This window comes from Salvia splendens, chromosome 1, assembly GCF_004379255.2.
Source record: "Salvia splendens isolate huo1 chromosome 1, SspV2, whole genome shotgun sequence".
Lineage (NCBI taxonomy): Eukaryota > Viridiplantae > Streptophyta > Magnoliopsida > Lamiales > Lamiaceae > Salvia > Salvia splendens.
The window spans coordinates 9,149,795-9,169,618 of record NC_056032.1 but is presented as its reverse complement, the minus strand read 5'-3'; the positions used below and the strand labels follow the sequence as shown (position 1 = coordinate 9,169,618).

The 19,824-nt window shown below is 38.1% G+C and overlaps 3 protein-coding genes across 15 annotated transcripts; 2 read left to right on the top strand and 1 right to left on the bottom strand.

Moving 5' to 3' along the window:
• The first annotated feature begins 543 nt into the window (after positions 1-543).
• LOC121741085 (ETHYLENE INSENSITIVE 3-like 1 protein) lies at positions 544-3,494 on the top strand. Of its 2 annotated transcripts, none has more exons than XM_042133783.1 (2): positions 544-712; positions 1,500-3,494. In XM_042133783.1, the coding sequence occupies exon 2, from the start codon at positions 1,604-1,606 to the stop codon at positions 3,179-3,181; it is 1,578 nt and encodes a 525-aa protein (XP_041989717.1). In that variant the 5' UTR covers positions 544-712; positions 1,500-1,603; the 3' UTR covers positions 3,182-3,494. The 2 variants fall into 2 exon arrangements, with proteins under 2 accessions (XP_041989717.1, XP_041989725.1); XM_042133791.1 differs by lacking the exon at positions 544-712 and adding an exon at positions 730-922.
• A 2,597-nt stretch (positions 3,495-6,091) lies between these two features.
• On the top strand, positions 6,092-14,081 carry LOC121741036. Of its 11 annotated transcripts, none has more exons than XR_006037767.1 (6): positions 6,092-6,251; positions 6,365-6,605; positions 7,035-7,437; positions 7,701-7,785; positions 13,551-13,694; positions 13,776-14,081. XR_006037767.1 is itself a non-coding variant. In XM_042133733.1 (5 exons), the coding sequence occupies exons 2-5, from the start codon at positions 6,439-6,441 to the stop codon at positions 13,847-13,849; spliced, it is 729 nt and encodes a 242-aa protein (XP_041989667.1). In that variant the 5' UTR covers positions 6,092-6,251; positions 6,365-6,438; the 3' UTR covers positions 13,850-14,081. The 11 variants fall into 11 exon arrangements, 7 of the variants coding, with proteins under 7 accessions (XP_041989667.1, XP_041989688.1, XP_041989682.1 ...); XR_006037757.1 differs by lacking the exon at positions 13,551-13,694 and adding an exon at positions 8,055-8,299; XR_006037773.1 differs by lacking the exons at positions 13,551-13,694; positions 13,776-14,081 and adding exons at positions 7,871-7,957; positions 8,055-9,184.
• A 310-nt stretch (positions 14,082-14,391) lies between these two features.
• On the bottom strand, positions 14,392-17,590 carry LOC121741021. Of its 2 annotated transcripts, XM_042133713.1 has the most exons (4): positions 17,320-17,590; positions 16,086-16,413; positions 15,426-15,508; positions 14,943-15,085 (listed from the first exon to the last, which is right to left on the bottom strand). In XM_042133713.1, the coding sequence occupies exons 1-4, from the start codon at positions 17,468-17,470 to the stop codon at positions 15,078-15,080; spliced, it is 570 nt and encodes a 189-aa protein (XP_041989647.1). In that variant the 5' UTR covers positions 17,471-17,590; the 3' UTR covers positions 14,943-15,077. The 2 variants fall into 2 exon arrangements, with proteins under 2 accessions (XP_041989641.1, XP_041989647.1); XM_042133707.1 differs by lacking the exon at positions 15,426-15,508 and having other exon boundaries at positions 14,392-15,085; positions 17,320-17,586.
• Between the last annotated feature and the right edge of the window lie 2,234 nt (positions 17,591-19,824).

Genomic DNA, 19,824 nt, shown 5'->3' with positions numbered 1-19,824 from the left:
GCGCCGACCAATCCGTCTCTGGATAAGATGTCCGACACTTTGGCGGAGATGAATATTACATGGCGGATGAGCCAACTGACGGAGTTGACATCGAGGGATACATCGAAGATGTCGGACGAGGAGCTCGAGTTGCACCGTGAGATGATCGCCTACCTTCGCGCCCAAATGAAGAAGTAGTAGTCGTGGCCCGGGTTTCTTGTATTTTAAATTTACTTCGTCTAGTAATGTAATGTTAATTTCTAATGAACAATGCATTTTCCCGGTTTTAATTGTTCAACGAATTGCGTTTACGAGTTAAATATGTTGAAGTTGTGAATAATGTCATTTATTAGTTGCGGTCCGAGTTACGGCCTGCAGGGTTAGAGGCTTTTGGGGTCGGGCCGTAACTGTAGAGGAATGATGATGTGGAGGGGACTTGGAGCCGGAACTGGGGACGGGGTTATTCCTCTAAGCGTTTCTAATTTTTAGAAACGGACAACAACAAAAAAAACATCGCATGTGAATTAATTTAAACCCAACTTTTGCAACTTCGACAAATTGAATACTCACTTATTTACATGTCGACTATCGTCAACTTCCTAAAGTCCTCTTTGCCATCACTTCATCTCCATCTGTCTTCTCTCTTTCTATATAGGTCAATAGTTTTTGCGCCAAGAAGAGGGTTTGTTTTTTTCTTCATAGGAATTCTCTGAGCTACAAAGAAAAGAGTAAAGTAATCCTCTGCTTATTCTACTTCGTTTGTTCTTGTTGCTCTCAGTTTGATTTGTGCTTCATTTCTTGCAGTTTTTCCTTCCTTTTGGGCTAAAGTCGAAGGCTTTGATCGATTTTCTGTTTAAAATTTATTTCTTATTTCTATGTTTAACAACGTGTTGATTTAGGGGGGTTTCAGGGGTTACGTGATTAGTTTTTCTTCTTCAGTTTGGTACGTTTCAATTGCAAAATGGCGATAATCCCGTATTTTTTTCAATTTTATAAATTTTGGGTTTCTTGTTTCACCTCCTCTTTGTGAACACCATATGGATCCGAATTTTCGGAGGAATTGGTATGGCAATTTGTATATGTCAATTTTTTGCTGATTAAAATTTCACGGGTTTTTAGTTTTTACCAAATATAGATTGTACATGCGTCAATTTGATTTCAGTTTTCATTTTTTACATTTCTTCTGCAATTACTGCGTTCTAGTTTAGATTTCCCTAGATTGTGTTACTTTTTTTTGTAAATCTGTTAGATCCGAGATTTTGCTTTTAGATTTTTAGAATTTAAGAACCTTAAACTCAAAGCTCACTTTTTTACTTCTTTTTCACCTTTTCGGTTAAAGTTCACGTGATTGCTCTGACATGATTTGAGTAGTTAGCTTCAATAATATTCTAAATTTATGTAAAAGAATATATAAATGTTAGTAATTAATTAACCAGTCTTTGTCCATGTGTGAATGTGATTTGTATAAATTTTAGCAGTCTTTATAACTTTCTTGATGTTCCTAATTTGTTTGTATGCAGGTAGGAACACCTTTTTAGTGATTCCATTTTAAGACCTTTAAAGCTTGAAGTTGGGATAGAGTTCATAATCTGTGATTTTGGCTTGGTTTGAGGGGTCTGAAACGATGATGATGTTTGAAGACATGGGGTTTTGTGGTGACATTGATTTCTTTCAGTCCCTTCCTGTAAAGGGAGCAGATAAGTGTTCTACTCAGCCTCCTGAGGCTGAGGCAGAAGTTGAGGTGGAGCCGGTGGTGGAGGATGAGGACTACACCGATGAGGAGATCGATGTGGATGAACTGGAGAAGAGAATGTGGAGGGATAAGATGCGGTTGAAACGTCTCAAAGAGATGAGCAAGGGCAAAGAAGTCGTTGACTGTGTGAAGCAACGACACTCACAGGAGCAGGCGAGGAGGAAGAAGATGTCGAGGGCTCAGGATGGGATCTTGAAGTACATGTTGAAGATGATGGAAGTGTGCAATGCTCAGGGATTCGTCTATGGGATCATACCAGAGAAGGGCAAGCCAGTGAGCGGGGCATCTGACAATCTGAGGGAGTGGTGGAAGGAGAAGGTGAGGTTTGATCGCAACGGGCCAGCTGCGATAGCTAAGTACGAATCGGATAACATGATCCCGGGCATTAAAGAGGTGTGCAGCCCTATTGGTCCGACCCCTCACACGTTGCAGGAGCTTCAGGACACCACCCTCGGCTCTCTCCTATCGGCTCTGATGCAGCACTGCGACCCTCCCCAGAGGCGATTCCCATTGGAGAAGGGGGTCTCGCCTCCATGGTGGCCGACTGGGAAGGAAGAGTGGTGGCATCAATTAGGTCTGCAGAGGGAGCAGGTCGGTCCTCCGCCTTACAAGAAGCCTCACGATTTGAAGAAAGCGTTCAAGGTTGGCGTCCTGACCGCGGTCATCAAGCACATGTCTCCCGACATTGCTAAGATTCGGAAGCTTGTGAGGCAGTCCAAGTGTTTGCAGGACAAAATGACGGCCAAGGAGAGTGCGACCTGGCTGGCCATCATTAACCAGGAGGAAGCCATTGCTCGACAGCTCTACCCCGACCACTGCCTGCCCCCGTCCTCCTCTGAGGGCAGCAGATTGTTCCCCTTGAACGAGTACGACGTGGAAGTGGCCGAGTCGTCTAACATTGACGTGCAAGAGCAGAAGCCTAACCCGCACGCTCTGTTTCATCCCAGGAAGGATGAAACCATCAACAACTTAGACTTATCCAAGAAGCGAAAATTGAGCAACGAGGCAAATGGCAGGACGATGGTGATGGATCAACCACCATGCGAGCCGCCTCAATGCCTGCTCAACGACGCTCGCTACGGATTTCGTGATCGAGACAGCACCCAACGGTCTTGCCCTTCCAAGCAGCAATGTGAGTTTGGGGTTTCGAGCTTCCATAACGACACCAACAATCATATGAAGCAGTCAGTCGCGTATCCAGACTCTTTCAATTTGTCGGGGGCCGGGGTTCCAGAAGATGGGCAGAGGATGATCAACGAGCTGATGTCGTTCTATGAAAGTAATGTGAATGCAGGCAATAATAACAAGGAGTTGCAGAGTGTGAACATGGGGGATGGTGGTGAGTTATTCCGGTCGGCTGACAGTTTCCCGATGGTGCTTAGCTCGCCGTTGGACTTGGGCGAGGGGTTTCCAAGGCGGAAGCAAGATGTGTCCTTGTGGTACTACTAAGCAAGGATGCGGATGCGGCCACAGTAAGATAAATGGCTTATGCTGTAGTAACAAGCAAATTGAAACCTGCATAATAGAGCAAGTTTATGTAGATATGAATATGCAGTTTATAGTTATAGACTTATAGTTTTATGATGTAGGTTTAATTTTTTGTCTATGTTAATGTGGTGGGTGTTGATGGTACATACCTTAATTATGTTGTTTAGAAGTGACGTTTGAGATAAGGTGGGTGTATTTTGTTGACTAGTTTGTCCTCGTCCATTGTGTGATCGAGAATTACTTGAATCCAAGAAAGGTGATGATTTAGTTGGTAGATGTTTTTTTGTTTGACATGGAACTCGTCACTCCTATAAACCTGTTGGATGCATGCATTGAATCTGAACCATGAAAGATTATTTTTTACTAGATATTTTAAATAACCGGAAGAGTTGAATCACTGATTGATTCCACAAAAACTAGTTTCCATTTATTGCAACTATTTCTTGCCATAAATTAACGTATGCTGTTTTTGATCCATGCATGTATCTTGTCACTCTCACTCACAACTATGTCCAAAATTTCTTTAGTTAAACACATAACTAATCTCAATCTGTGCGATTGTATTATAAATATCAAGTGACTATATTTGCTTTCTTTAGGGATTGGTTTGGTTTGGTTTGTTTGACCTGATATGATAAATTAAAAGAGTGTAGATTTTATAATTATATTTGAAGCTTATGAGCAGTGGCGAATCCATACATTTTAAATTGGGGTACAAATTGTATGATAATTAAACATACAATATATCAAAAACAATATATTAAAATATAAACAAGATAAAATAAATTACGCCATCCGTCCCGGTCTAAGCGAGACGTTTCTATTTTGGCACAAGAATTTAGATAGTGGTGTTTAATGAATTAAATTATTAATACTAAGTAAGAGAGAGGGTAAAGTAAGAAAGACAAAGAGAGAAAGAGAGTAAGAGAGATGATAAAGTAAGAAAGAGAAAGAGATGAATAAAGTAAGTGACATGATAAAGTAGGAGAGATAATAGGATAAAGTAGGAGAGATGAGTGAGTTACTGTTAACAAAAAAGGAAACGTCTCACTTAAGTTGAGACGTACCAAAAAAGAAAACGTCCCACTTAGGCTGGGACGAAGGGAATATGTACTACATATAGTCTACATATAAACTACCACAAAATAGTAAAAAAAAATATTATGTACTAATATAAGTCAACGGAATTAGCATACAAAATATAAACACAATAATAATCTAAAAAATACATCTACAATAAATAATTATACAAAAATAGGGACATAGAATGAAAAGCATACAAAATATAAACACAATAATAATCTAAAAAATAAATCTACAGTAAATAATTATACAAAAATAGGGACATAGAATGAAGAACTATAAAATTAGAAACAAATGAGACAAGGGGAAATCAAACTCAGGTCTCCTCCACTTAGGGGAAATGACACACCAACCACTACACCATCAATGATTTTTGCAATATCAATCTCAATACTATATTACTACATATTAACTGATTTGGGGTACAATTGTACCCCTTGTTCTATGCTGGCTCCGCCAGTGCTTATGAGATTTTTTTTCTCAACAACTATGGAACAAAACTAGGATCTTTTATTACATAAGGGGTGGGAAATTGTACTACTCTGTGCACTATTAAGCTATTAACACTTTTAACAGCATCCACATACCACAATCTCTTATTTTGTCATTCCCATAATATTAGTATCATAGCAGGTTTTTATTTAGCCACTTTCCTAACACTATCCATCCATCTTTCTTATTTAATAAGTATCCTAACTAAATTGATATCAAATAATTTTATAATATAAAATTCCACTACAATTGTAAAATGGCATAGTTTAAATTATAAAATTATACAGTATAATTAAAATTCCAAAATTATATCATCGAAATTATAAAAAAAAATTAAAATTAAAAAAATTACACAATAAAAAACTAATCCATTAGTAACACCGGCTTGAGATTTTGAAGAAGCGTGCTGTGATTCTCCAATTGTTCTATGTTCATTCTAGATGTGTATGTACAACCGGCTTAACCGGCTTGGCTTTTTAAGTGTCTCCGAGAATATACTAACATCTTGTGAAGCGACATTGCTTGTGGTGACATCTTCCTCTTCCCCTCACTTCGCCACTTTTTGTCCAATCAAATGACTCATACTCGCATCCATGGCATCAAGCATCACTCCTAGTGAGTCCTACACACGTTGTCGGTCAAATTGGACTCACTGCGGGTGGAGAAGTGGCCCGCGACAATGTGGACTCACTGCTTAGCCATTTTTTGAAGTGGCCAATCTTTTCTCATTCTCGAACTTATTTGAAAACCTTCTTGTTATCGGCTTGATATGTGTCCATAGTTTCTTTCAAAATATTCTATGTACTTGAGTCGCTCTGCGACTCCAAGTTGCTGTACAAGGCGCAACACTTTTCTAATAACGGGTTAACTTAATCAAAATGGCCTGAAGCATACGGGCTTCGTAAGTAGATCATGTTGTATCTCTCGATTATTAATTGGGTAAAAACAATTTAACTGTCAATTTTTGGCGTCTGCATCAAACCAAAGAGAGAAAAAAATGGACTAAATCGATATGACACTGTGATATCGAACTTTATGTTCTAGGAGTACGATAATACTACTATTTGATATTGCCAGCCTCCGCATTAGATTTATAATATTGAATTACTGTAATTTACATTTGAATTCTACTTAATTTTTATAATTTCAGTCATGATTGGTTGTTATTTTTAGTTGTTTTATCTCCCCGAAGAAGATTTAAATATATTATGTCAAAAATTCATTTTGTAAAGAACAATTAATTAACAACTCATTTTTGATAAAATAGTTTAGTTACTAAAAAAAACTAATGCAAATCTCATTTATACACTACAGTCGTCGTTTTAAAATAGAGTTGAGTCTCTACTTAATTCAGTTTATACAAGCGTATCTATTGGGTGATCCTCTTCGAATCTCAGCTGATGAAGCCCAATTCACCGAATTCGCACGCTAGGGTTTGAAAGAGCAACAATTTTAGGTGATCCGCCCCTTTTTCTCCTCTCAATCTGACACCGCTTTATCTCCACTGCTTATTCACGACAATGATCATCATTGGTAGCTAAGTAGTATTAAAACCCTTTTTTGATTTAGGAAATTGCTAATTGGATTTGGGGGAAAACCATTTCAGTCGAGCTGAATTTTTGACCGTTAAGTAGCTCCGAGTAATGGCGACCAGGGCAATGCTTGATGCGCTGACGAAAAATCCAAACTTTGGGAACCAAACGTTTAGCTCCGGAGGCCTATTCTCCGGCAGCTATGTGGGCGTTTCCTCCTCCTCCGCCGCCACTTCTTTCGCTATTGCAACTCCTTTTGCATATCGAGCTTTGTTTGGGTAAGTTGAGTTTGTATATTGCGGCTTGACAACGGCAGTAGGTTTAAGGACTAAACTATTGAAGTTGATGGAAGTAGAAGCTTGATCATTTATTTGCATATCTTGCTTGGAAGTAATAGTACTAAATTAGTGATTTATATAGTAGAACATCAACATTGCTTCTGTTGTACTTGTATCTTTTAGAGGAGCTTAATGTTCGGGATTAGCCTAGATAGATCAGAACGGTATAGTGTAGACCAGGCTAGTGTTTTCAAGGATGATTTCTGTGTGAGGGTTCCATACTAAGCAAAGTTTATATAGTATTTGCATGCCTTATGAAATTGAAAAGCCCTGTGTCTAAACATTTATCTGTATCACAGTTACGTGGTATTACTCGTGGTTTATCTGATGGCTGGTTGATATGATTAATGTATCCATGATTTTTCTCAGGGATGGCCCTATGCAAATTGCCTACTGTGATGCTGGTGCAATCTTAGATGAAGATTTTAGTGCTGTTATGCAGAGCCGGCAAGTTGGCTCTAGCTATGTTGATGCAGCTGTTGGTGACAATCATGGCAAAAAATTTTCTACTGGGAATGCTTTGGGGAATGAACTAAGACACAGTTTCAAGCAGTATGATATCCAGCTGAAACCACTCTTCTCGGCATTTCATTGGAAAAATTTTGGCCTGACATCATTGAGGTCGTTTATGTTATTCTATTTGCCTCTTTTGGAACCCCATCCACCCACAGAAGAAGACGACGATGAAGATTTTCTAGTTGAGAATCCCGTAGAGCATCATGTCGTTTTGGTTGAGCCATTTAAGAAATCAGTGATACAAATCATCTGTGAGGTAAATAGTCTTGATATGATATCAGTGTAAAACTATAGGTCGATTATGGTGTCTTATCTCATTAATCTGCTAGTAATCTTTTTATGAAGATATTGTATGGTTTCTTTTTCCACCCATTATGCCATTACTAAATATCGATGAGAACGAATACACAAAGTCCTGATTTTCGTCAAAACTGAATCTTTTTGGCTTCATGGATAATATCATCAAATTGGTAGTGTTCATAGGGTAAATTACCATTTTCTCTTGTTGCTCATGTTCAGACAAGTGTGGTTACCACAAGGCGTATCCTTGAAAGACTCGCAGTTCATTATGCTTCACAACGCATAGCATGGAAACTTCTCAAGGGTATAATCTTCACTTGTTAATTTTTTTAGATACCAATTGTTAATACGTTTTCTAAATGCCTCACTTTACATATTAACCACCGTAGATGTTCCCTAGTCGGCAATTCGGAAGGCATCAAGGAAATTGCCAACTTGTACTTTTTGTTTCTGTGTTAGCAGAACCACCTTCAGAGGTCATTTGATTAAACCTTAGGTTCTTGACTAGGCTTTCATTGGTTGAACCTAGTATCAATCTCTCTCGATTTTGCTAATACCTCTTCGTATTAACAGGACATCTCCTCGGAGTTTTAGCTTCGTGGCTGTTCAAGTTGGCCTCGATATGTATGGATTTATTTATAGTATAGCTAAATCCAAGAAAGACAGTCATGAAACAACTTATACGAAAGATGAATTTAAGATCCTTGGAAAGAAGGTTTATGGTACCATTGTCCGATTCGCTGCCTCACTTGTTTTTGCATCTGTCGGAGCTGGCATTGGCGCTACATTAATTCGTGCCTTAACAAGGCAGTGGGTTGGTATGACACCATAACGATTTATGATAATAATTGACCATATTCATAAGTATGTACGCTTAATATTTAGGGATAACTGCCTTAGAAGTAAACTTTGCCCGAATTCCGTTTTTTCCACGACCATTAAAATTGGCGTATAAAGTCACCAACTTTGCCGGGTTATTGGTATCTCCCAAATTGACCCGACCCTATGTTTTCCGGTAAGTCAGCGTCCCATGTGGCATGCCTGAAAGTTGACGTGACCGTCATCGGAAAAGGGATGAAACGACGTCGTTTCTAACACCTAAACGACGTCGTTTCATCCCTCTCAAACGCAATTAGGTTTAAATCATTCCTAAATTCAATCCCGATTACAAACGTACCCAAAATCGAACTCCATCATTTGAATCGCGATTCAGCCTACAAATCTGCGGCCATATCGATTCCCTCCATCTGCGGTGCACGATTCACCGTCACAAGGTAAGATCATAGCATCAATGTTAGGGATTGGAATCCCGATTTTGGAGACCTCACATTTGAAATCCCTAATTTTGAATATGGGATTGCTTCTGTTGATGTTTGGGTTCAAATTAGGGTTCGAGTTAGGGTTCTGGGCTTGCTTGTAATCTCGTTTTTGGGTTCAGTTTTGAATATGCGAAATTGTGCATTTAGGGTTCATAACTGTGTTTTTGAATTCCAGATTTTTGAATTAGCAATTTAGGGTTTGGTTGTGTTGGTTTAAGGTTGAGTTTAATGTGCAATCCAGATTGTTGAATTAGCTTTGAATCTGCGAAGTATTGGTTCCCGAATCGTGGTTGGATTGGGCTATTTCGAACGTGCAATTGGCAAATGGTACTTAGGGTACATGACTGTGGTTTCAATGTTCAATTGTGTTAATGGTTCAGGGTGATTGTGGTTTTGGTGTAGGATGTCTACGTCTTCCCAGAATTCGAGCAGAATGACTTGGCCGAGGTTTGAGGCAGTGGTCTGTGAGCACGGCCTTGAAGCCGATGTGGTGACATCAAACGCGGATGCCAATCCCGGATGACGCTTCTACCGTTGCCAGGCCTAGAAGGAGGACGATTGCAAGTTCTTTCATTGGATTGATCCATCATTGTCACCGAATCAAGAGTACTTTAAAAAATTGAAGATGGATAGGGACAACGTGCAAAGAGCATTGAGAGATAGAGTTGCTAAGCAGGATGCGCTTGACGAGAGCGTCCGTTCCAAAATCGTTGAAGTTGAAGCACTCGAAGGTGTTGTTGCAGATTTGCATCGTCAAAACTGGAACTTAGGTTTTCGTTTGCATTTTATGTATCGTCATTTGGTTAGTGTTGTAGGTTATCTAATAGAACTCCAATGTAATAGAACTATGCAAGTTGAACTCCAATATAATGCACTACTGGACCAATTCCTTGTAGTGATTTTTTTCCATATGAATGCATTGAGTTATGACTTCAAATATAGCCTACGACTGTAGTGGAAGATGATGTTGGTGTATGTAAGTATGAAGACAAGTTTGCAAACCTATCATTTAGCACCCAATCACAATCACCTAAGTATGAAGCCAAGTTAGATGGAAATATGGAAATTGAAAGGAATTGTTGGTTAAAGCAAACCTAACATTGCACATAATAGATCAGTGCCAGAAAAAACATTGTTTGAAGCAAACCTAAAGTTTGGTGCTCCCAAAACACAGTTTGTGCTAAGTAACAAAAAACAAAGATTGTCTTCCAAGTACATTTCATCCAAATTCCGATTACACATCCAAAGATTGTCTTCAAAGTACATTTCTTCATCCGTTGTTGTTACTTTGCTGAGTGGGGATTGAGCCATCACCTGCTCCACGGCCTCCAGTACGGCCTCCACGACGTCCTCCAGTTCTGCCTCCACTTCTTCCACCTCTCCCCGGTATTGCGGTGGTACCACTTTCTGCAATAGATGGTGTCTTGCGAGGCCTTCCCATCTTGGCCTATAAGTTGAGAACTTGCAATGTTAGTAATGACTAGTAACAAAATAGAGCTAATTGTCCATTAAAACTAGAGTTTAATACCTTCGGCTTAGGTTGCACTTCTACTGGCTCGCTTTTGCAAGTTCTGGAGTTGTGGCCTTCTTGGAGACACCTCTGGCATGTTATCACACATATCTTCTTCATTCTGTTTGGTCTGGCTGGATCCTTCTCGAATGGATCCCTCCTTCTAACCTTCTTCGACCTGCCGGGCATCTTCTTCACAGGTGGAGGTACAACCGGGTACCCCTCAGCCTGAGGCCAGAGCTTCTCTCCTTCAATGCTGGCAACCCATAGCCATATGCCAACTTGTATTTGCTCAGGGAGAAGTAGTCATGGACATAATCATCAACATTATGTTTGAGGAAATGAATAGCAGCGCAAGCATGAAGACAAGGGATGCCAGTTAAATCTCATTTCCTACACCCACATTGCCTTTGGGAAGGAATCACTACAAACCTATCCTCAAAGTGACTCACTTCAAAATTTCCCCCAACGATAGGAATAATGGTACAGTTTCTACTTTCATAAACCATGGCCTCAATTTTTCTCTTCACTTTTGGACACACAATGGAATTGATACCACCACTCTCCATTTCTACACCATGTCTATACAGTCTTTCCATGAGTGTAGTTCTCATTTCATCTAGCATGTCTAACACATGCTTACTCCTTGCCTCCAAAATATAAGCATTAAAACATTCACAAACATTGTTTAAAATGGCATTAGAGCAGTTGCCAGGTGTTAGAAATGCCTTACAGAATCTGCTGGGGTTCTTATCCATCAAATTTGCATAAGCTTGTCCATTTTCCTTCTCCAGCTCTCTGCATGCAATGTCATACTCTTCCATGTAGGTACTTCTAACCAGCTTCCAGAAAAGCTGCTTCAAAAGTTGACCTTTGTGTGTCTTTTTCCAGTTTGCATATATATGCATTGCACAATTTCTGCTCTCAGCTAAGGGAAGTAGACTCTGAACTGTATTCTCAAGTCCCTAACAAACAACATTTTCAGTGTCAACATTTGGAAAGTAGACAACAAATAACAAATTATACAACATGAGAAAGTAGACAACAAATACCAAATACCTTTTGGTGGTCACTGATTATGGTAATTCCCACCCCTTCACCCAAGCTCAACTCTTCAACAAGTATTTTTATGAACCAAGTCCAGCAAACTTCATTCTCATCTTCTACCACTGCCCAAGCTATGGGATACATTTGGTTTTTTCCATCAGTCTCTACAGCTGTCAGCAATATGCCACCTAGGTATGTCCTAAGGAAAGCACCATCTAGACCAATCACCAGCCTACAAATCTCCTTGAAACCCTTCCTTAGCCCACTGAAACCAATGTACAAAGACTTGAACACAGCGCCTACATCTACATGTAGTTCAAATCTTCCTTCTCTGTCAGCCTTGCCCAACTCAAGCATATAGCTCCTCAACTTTGCATAGTGAGCTTCCACTGTTCCCCTCAGCATCTCAATTGTCTTTCTCTTAGAATGGTATAACATCCACTTGGTTGCATCAAATGCAAACCGTTGCATCAAATCCTTACCCAATTCCTTGCAACTGAACTCCGGTCTAATTCTAAACACATGTAGATATTTTCTGGCAATCCAATTAGAGGTCACAATCTTGTTTCTCATAGCCCTTGGACATCTGCCTCAAATGCCTTCCTACTTGCCATTTTAAAGTGTATCTCCCAACCATTCTCAACTGCATGATCTGTCAGAGCATCCCTTACTTGAAAACCATCAATAAACCCCATCCCAATACACAATTTCAGATTTTTATGATCACACCGTGGATCATACATCACTTTAGAATGCTTTTCCATCCTTCTTCTCCCTTTATCCTGGGAGTCAGTTGAGCTAGAGTAGATATCACCTTCCTCAGAATTCTCATCCTCAGACACATAGTCACTTTTCTTCTCTCTACTGACTAGGCCATAGAAGATGTCATCAGTGACAACAAACTCTTTCTTCTTGCTGTCTTTTGTTTTCTGCCTTCCTTGTGTGTATTCTTCATCCTCGGACACTAATTCCTCAGCATCCATGTCATCATCAGTCTCCTCATCTTCAGAAGATGGTATATAACTCCCATCCTCCTCACTATCATATCCCACACCCACTCCCATACTGTGATCAGCCTTATCCCCTACACTCTTATCAATTCTGTCTCTCATTCCCACATATTCATTTAGAGCTCTCACATCATCACCCAAATCCTCAACATCATTATCCTTACCTCCCACATCATCCCTCAAAACATCAGAATTCCTATATGCCTCATCCTCAACAACACTCTTACCCACATCTTTAGCTATATAATCCCTACCTCCCACATCCTCACCCACACTCTTTCTAACTTCATCAGCATCACAATTCCTATCCCCCACCCTCTCACCCACAATTTCAACCACTGACTTCATACTAGACTGGAACAAACTCTTCTTAATACTACTTTCAACACTCTTCTCCACAACATCTTTGGTAGAAACTGACTTCAACTTGCCAGGCTTTGAAGTTGTTTCCTTTCTACGCCTTGTGGTAGACATACTCTTATTCACAGACTCAACATTACTCCTTTCCACTGACTCCAACTCAACCACTCGACGCCTTACAGCTTCATCACCCATAGCGTCCCCCCACCCACCGATTGATCTTCAACAATGTGCTCTAGGCCACCCTTCTTCCCACCCACAATATACACATCACATATTTGATGCTTCACTGTGGTCAGGAACTTCAACATTAACATCACCTCTGCATCACCCTTGATGTTAATAAACTCCATTCCCAATTTTCTCTTGATGCATAGTCTATCCCAGCTATCAAACCCCTAGCTTGTTCAGTTCATTGACTAGGTCGAAGTAACCAAATCTATCTGGTTCAAACTCACTACCTTCCCACATTTCCCACCTACGTATTTCTCACAAATCCTCCCATCAGGAATGAAATTCCCCCATGGTAAATCCGAAGCAGGAAAGGTTTGTTTGGATTCGGCTTGTCTGGCCAGAAACCCGGCCACATCTTCATGTTGAGGAAGCCTTACGCGCAGCTCATCGCCCGTCCGTCGCTGTTGCAGGTAAGCCAATGGACTCGTCGTCGTCGTCGATTAGGCCGCCGTCGTCGTCGCTCGTCGATTAGGCTGGTCGATTAGGTTAGGTTACGCGAATTTGGGATCGAATTGGGGGTGGGGTGTGGTGGGTTTTTTTGTTTTTGTAATTTTTAATGTTAAATTTATTTTTTTATTTAATTGCACAGTCAATAATGCTTGACCATGTCAGCCGCCATGAGACGCCACGTCAATTAAAACCGACACGTCATCTCGCTCTTTCGCCGGAAATACAATCATGGGAAATCGGCTACTAAATGCAAAGTTGGTGACTTTATACGCCAATTTTAAAGGTCGTGGGAAAAACCGAAATTCGGGCAAAGTTTGTGACTTTTAAGGCAGTTATCCCTAATATTTATGATTCAATTTTGCAGGGTGTACGCTTGGGGATTTAGGAGGCCCGATTATGATTGCTTTCTATTTCGAGAAACTTGGTTGGGTACTCTAAATGCTCATATAAACGGATAATTGCTCATACAGACGCTCAGATTTTGTTAAATAGCATTCTTTGTTTTAAGTTAGTTGATTGTAATTGCAGAAATAATTCAGTTCATAAACAATAAAAATTGATAGAAAATATAGTGTATACATTTTTTTTGAGTTAGGGTGGGGATTGGGAATTATACCCTAATCTCATTCCCTTGCTGATGGGGAGTAATGCTATACTAAGTTACAAGACTTGTAGGGCAGGCATATAGATTCATAGTTATTCAATACTCCTTTTTAAGGTATGTTTTGGTGTTGAAATAATCCACATCCCCATATTATTGTTGTAATTACATCCAAGAATTTGATGGATGTAATGTTTGTTCACAGACATTTATAATGGCAATGATTATTTGGTGGAGACGTGGAGTAGTTAATTGTGAAAAAAAATAATTTTTATAAGTTCAATGCTTATACATTCTAACCTAGATAGTCACATTCAAATTTACAAGTTATCAGATTTTTTTCTTTTACTATTTTTGGATGGAACCAGGACTGATTTCGTATCAGGATAAATTTATAGAAAAAAACTATTAATATGAATTCTGGAGGTCATTTTACAATCCAAAGTTAGACGATAAAAAAGTGATTACATGATTATGGTGATTGAAAGTCCAGTAAAGCGTAATCACTACTTACTCGCATCGCTAGAAATCTTTACAGCACTATCTTTTGCATCATATCTAAAGTTACAAACTTACAGGTCTTATTAACATAAAATTGAAAGAAGAAGGTTACATGAAGTAAGCCACAACTCACACGATTGACCATCGCTGACGCTGCACATTAAAACACGATGCAAGGATGGAATGCAGCAACACTGAGGCCGAACGATGAAGATCAAGACAGCAAGAACTTCGAATATAGCTAATGGAACACAGAGCTTTCCAATTGAACAAGACAGATGTTTTACAGTCCTTACTATGTTGCATCATCAGTTGTAATCTTCATACCTTAAAACTTTAGAAACACAGAACACATCTGTTTCCATGCTTACAATGAGATTATCTTCCGATGCAAATGCTCTGTGGTTGAACCGGCGTCTCCATCATGATCATGGAAAATAAGGGTCAGAACTCCAACTAAACATAGAACTGATCCTACAAGAAGCTTGTCATAGCGCTCGACCCAGTGGAACTTGAGCTGACTTGCACCATAGAATGAGAGGGCCACTAGAGACGTCATTACAGTTATCGTGCTGCAATGCAACAAAATACCATGTTAAGGCTGCATGCATTTGTTTTTGAGTATTTTGGTGGATAGCAAGTATATTTGTAACTAAGATTTAGTAGCATGAATTCCGAGATCAACAAAGGTACTAGTGCAAGGTCCCATTGCACATATGCTCTTGTATCTACAACATATAATCCAGAAAGAGGCACAAACCAGTACATCCAGATGCACGGTGCATCAACCCTACTTAAGTCTTACTTGGAGATTAATAAAACCCTTATTAGAGATTGGTGATCCCAAATGGATTTAATTAGGATGGATTCACATAAGTTTTATGTCATTCACGAAAAGTACTGGAGAGGTACCTTTTTCCATCCAAACCAGAAAATTCTCCACATGCAACCTCAAATACTTCGATGGTGGGCTTTTCGCTAAAACTATCAACAACCTGATATGATTTTTATCAGCGTGAAGCTCTTCTGGCCAAGAAGAGTCGAAACTTTAACCACAAAGGTTGTGTCATAAACTATACATTGGTCAGACAGATCAAATAACTAAGTCATTTGATCTCTTTTAAGGTAAAAATTGCAGATAAAAGGAAAGAGAATCATCACACATTAGAAAGATTCATAAGCATGAACCGAAACACCTGGAGTTTTCATATTGTATTATAACTACAATCCATAAACAAAGAAGTTAAGTTAATACTTCCTCCTTCCCACATAAAGTGACTCATTTTCCTTTTCGGGGCGTCTCACTTAAAGTGACACATTTCCTTAAATGGAACCACCATCACCTCTACTTTTTCTCTCTCCATTCAACTCACAAAATAACACTACATAAAATCATGTGCCGATAAAGGAAATTATAAGCTTTATGCGGGACTGAGGGAGTATATTATTTGAGAAATAATCAATTGAACTACCCCTAGTTGCTGCTGGATGCACAGCTTGTGGTTAACTGGTTATATAAACATTTGACAACAAAAAAGGCAAAATCTAGAAACCAAACAACCTATTCCGTACCTGATTAATAGAACTATAATAGCAAGCACCATCATAGAGGATGAGTTTCCAACAGCAAGAAATACTGGAAGAGTGGTTGCACAAGGAGACAATGCAGGGACAAGAACAAGACCGGCAACAGCCATTTTTTCCATAGGTTGATTGTGAGAATGGCTATGACCACCCTTTCCAGTTAGAAACAACGCGATGTAACCACCACCAAGAAAAATGAGTAACAAAGATGCAAGTTTATGCACAGTTTCCTCTCCGGCTATAGTGTTTGTTATGGTGATTGCAGTTATGCCAAGCAGTGAAGTGGATAGGACATGCAAGACTGCCCCAAATGCAGCTGCAAACAGACAAACAATTAGCGCTCACCACCATTGTAGTTACTAGAAAATGGTGCACAATGGTAGTAAAACGATTCTATAAAAAGGAATTGAGATGTAGTATGACTTAACTTTGCAAGGACCTTAAGCAAGGAGATAAAATGAAAGCCAGCCAAATACTAAAAAGAAACCAATTTAAGATTACAAAGTCAGTATGTAGGTAAAGGACTGATTCTATCATCACTTCCTAGATAAGTAAGAAATGATGGTATAAGAACATGAGATGTCTCTTTAGTTTACAACAAAACCATTTCATTTATCAAGACAATGCAGTATTACTAAATTTCATTTCAATTAAATTTATGCAAAAACTTGTGCGCATCCACCCTAATGAAACTCCATAAGGGTACATCAATTCTTAACTGGAGAATTTGAGGAGGGGTATATATATGTCCAACCATCCAAGAAAGTGCAAGTCCTAAATAAGGGGATTTAGATAATTGTGTTTCAGGTGCAAAGACTCACTGTTTTTCAAGGAGCATAAACGATTATATTCTTCCAAGATACCAGATCACTTGCTAAATTCACATTGAAACATGGTATACTACGCAGCGGTAGTTAACAAATACAAACGAAACAAAATGTTAAAACCATATTGGCTTACTTAACAAACAACACTAAAACTGCTTCACACACAAATAGTCCACTATGCCATTTCTTAACTCTGAAAATTTTCAACTCCGACTACCCACAATTAGCCCATTTAAAGCTAAGTGCAGCAAATTATGAGATTAATTAAAGAAGTTCAGCTAAACTTTCTCACGCAATCAAAATCAAAATCAAAACCGAAAAAATCACGAGCCTTACAGTTGGCGTTTTCCCCTGAGAAGACCAAACAGTGGCATAGTAATTAGTAAATGACTTACTAACGAGAAGAGTTCGAGAAAGCGTCCATTTCTGAGCGCGGCCGACAATAGAAAACGGGAGCCAGTGAGTGGGGATGAAGGAGTGCAGCAGCGAGACGGTGGCTATGCCGCCGATAGTCGACAATTCCTCCGCCGTAATTCCACCCTCCATTTACCCTGGATTACAAAATTCAATGAACTCTGCAGGAAGATCAGATTAATGTACAGAGAGAAAATGCGTTCCGATTGAATAATTAATTAATAGGAGTAGTTTTTAGACGGACGATACTACCAAACAATACAGTACATTACATTAAATTAAATTAAATACTCCGTACATCCCACTTTAGAGTCCCGTGAATTTTAAGAAATGTACTTATAAAGTAAAGTTGGTGAAATAGGTTGGTAAAATAAATAGTGGAATATGAATACTATTTTTATATATTAGTTTTATAATAATATGTGATTGAAAAAAATTAATAAAATATGAGGTTTATTATCATTTATGAAATATTTCAACTGGAACACTTAAAGTCTCTGAAAAAAAATTAATAAAATATGAGGTTTATTATCATTTATAAAATATTTCAACTGAAACACTTAAAGTGAGACTCCTAAAGTAGAGCAGAGAGAGTAATAAATAGTTATTTAAATCATCAAATTTGGTCACCCACGATCCACAAAGTTCAAAATTAAAATATTAACATATCAATTTTTCTTAAGTCTCTCTGTCCCATTATATGTGATGTGTATTCCTTTTTAGACCGTCCACTATAAGTAATGCGTATTCCTTTTTAGACCGTCCGCTATAAATGAGACATTTCCTTTGGTAAGTGTATTTTTTTATTAGTAAATATATAGTATAGATTTAAGAGGCAACATTTTTTTGGGTCCACAAACATTGTCAAGGTATCAAACTTAACCCATAACATTTGAAAATATCTTATGAGAATCCAAGATCTATGAACTTCATTTAATATTATTTGAGCTACTTTTCCAATGTTTCAAACTTTTTTTTTTGGCAAAAATACCTTCAAGAATCAAGACCATAAAGAGCAATTATGTCTATTTACTATCTTATTTATTAAAATGTTGAGAAAATATTTTTTTTGTCTGCGAACTTTACCAAAATATTATTTTTGGTTCGAGCTTTAATTCTTTCTCTAGTTTGATCATAGGTGAGTCTTTCTCTCTCATCCTCTTTCGCTCTTCAAGACAATAATTTCACGCCCTCTCTTCTTGATTCATAAAGCTCTACCTTCAAGGTTAAATCCTTAACTCTTGATCACAATCTTCTACTCACTCGTCCGTGAAATGTTGTTCCGTTTTGTCATTTGATCCGTCCATGGAAAGTTGTCCACTTTTTTTTTCCTATTTTTGGTAAATGGACACTACTTTCCACTAACTCTTTACATTCACATTTTATTATAACCTTCATTCCACTAACTTTTTCAACTCACTTTTCTTCACATTTTTTAAAATTTGTGCCGAGTCAAACTTGGACAATATTTCATGGATGTAGGGAGTATCTAAAAAATCTCCAATTCTTTAACGAGATTAGTTTTTCCCAATGAGTGGTATTTGAGTCACAACAAATTTGAAGGAAGTATGGATGAAATTCGTAGTAGTTGTCCTTAAAAAAGATAAATCTTGAGAAGAACAGTCTTGATAGCTCGATTCCATATTTAATTCAAAAATTTCTAAATCTCTTTGTTTAAAATTTGAACAACAATAGATTTCACAGTGGAATCGCACGTATCATCAGAAATATCACATTGTTAAACTCCCTTGATCTCACCATACAAATTCCACTTTTTTCAAGGAGTTAAAACTAGGACATAAGTAAAATTTTGGCAAAGTTCGCGGATAAAAAAAAGACGTCCTCTTAGTATTTTAATGAAGAAGATGTAGTAAATAAACTGAAATATCTGTTATGGGCTTGAGGGTATTTTCGTCCCAAATAAATTTGAAACAGTGAAAAAATAATTCAAATGATATTAAATCTAAGTTTATGGACCCAAAAAATATTTTCAAATGCTACGGACCAAAATTGATACTATGTTTTTTCTTTTTTTCACCTTTAATAACATGTCAATTAACACTCAGATATATCAAGTAATTATTTAAAAAGTTAATATAAGTAGAAAATTAATAAAAAAATAACATAATTTTCACTTTTATTAATATATTTTTGATGTGCATATATTCATAATAATAGAATGACATTATTCAAAATAGTATTGGCATAGAGAATAGTAATACCTCAGTCCCATGTTAAGTGTCACATTTAGTGTGGACACGTGTTTAAAAAAATGTAAAGAAATGTGGATTGAATAAATAAGTGGATTATGAGTCACACTTATATATAGTAGTTTTATAATAAAATGTTATATATTAGTTTTATAGTAAAGTATGAGTATAATTGGTTGATAGAATGTGAGGCTACTTATGGTTTATGGTAAAAGTGAAATGTGCCTCTTATTGTGGAGCGGACCGAAATGACAAAAATGTAACACTTATTGTGGG

Coding starts and splice junctions, on each gene's coding strand:
- LOC121741085 (XM_042133783.1), top strand. CDS start 1,604: ATGATGATGTTTGAAGACATGGGGTTTTGTGGTGACATTGATTTCTTT.
- LOC121741036 (XM_042133733.1), top strand. CDS start 6,439: ATGGCGACCAGGGCAATGCTTGATGCGCTGACGAAAAATCCAAACTTT. Junction 7,438..7,700: donor TGATACAAATCATCTGTGAG/GTAAATAGTCTT, acceptor GCTCATGTTCAG/ACAAGTGTGGTTACCACAAG. Junction 7,786..13,775: donor AGCATGGAAACTTCTCAAGG/GTATAATCTTCA, acceptor TCAATTTTGCAG/GGTGTACGCTTGGGGATTTA.
- LOC121741021 (XM_042133707.1), bottom strand. CDS start 17,470: ATGGAGGGTGGAATTACGGCGGAGGAATTGTCGACTATCGGCGGCATA. Junction 16,414..17,319: donor TTCTCGAACTCTTCTCGTTA/GTAAGTCATTTA, acceptor GTCTGTTTGCAG/CTGCATTTGGGGCAGTCTTG. Junction 15,086..16,085: donor ATTATAGTTCTATTAATCAG/GTACGGAATAGG, acceptor GTTGCATTGCAG/CACGATAACTGTAATGACGT.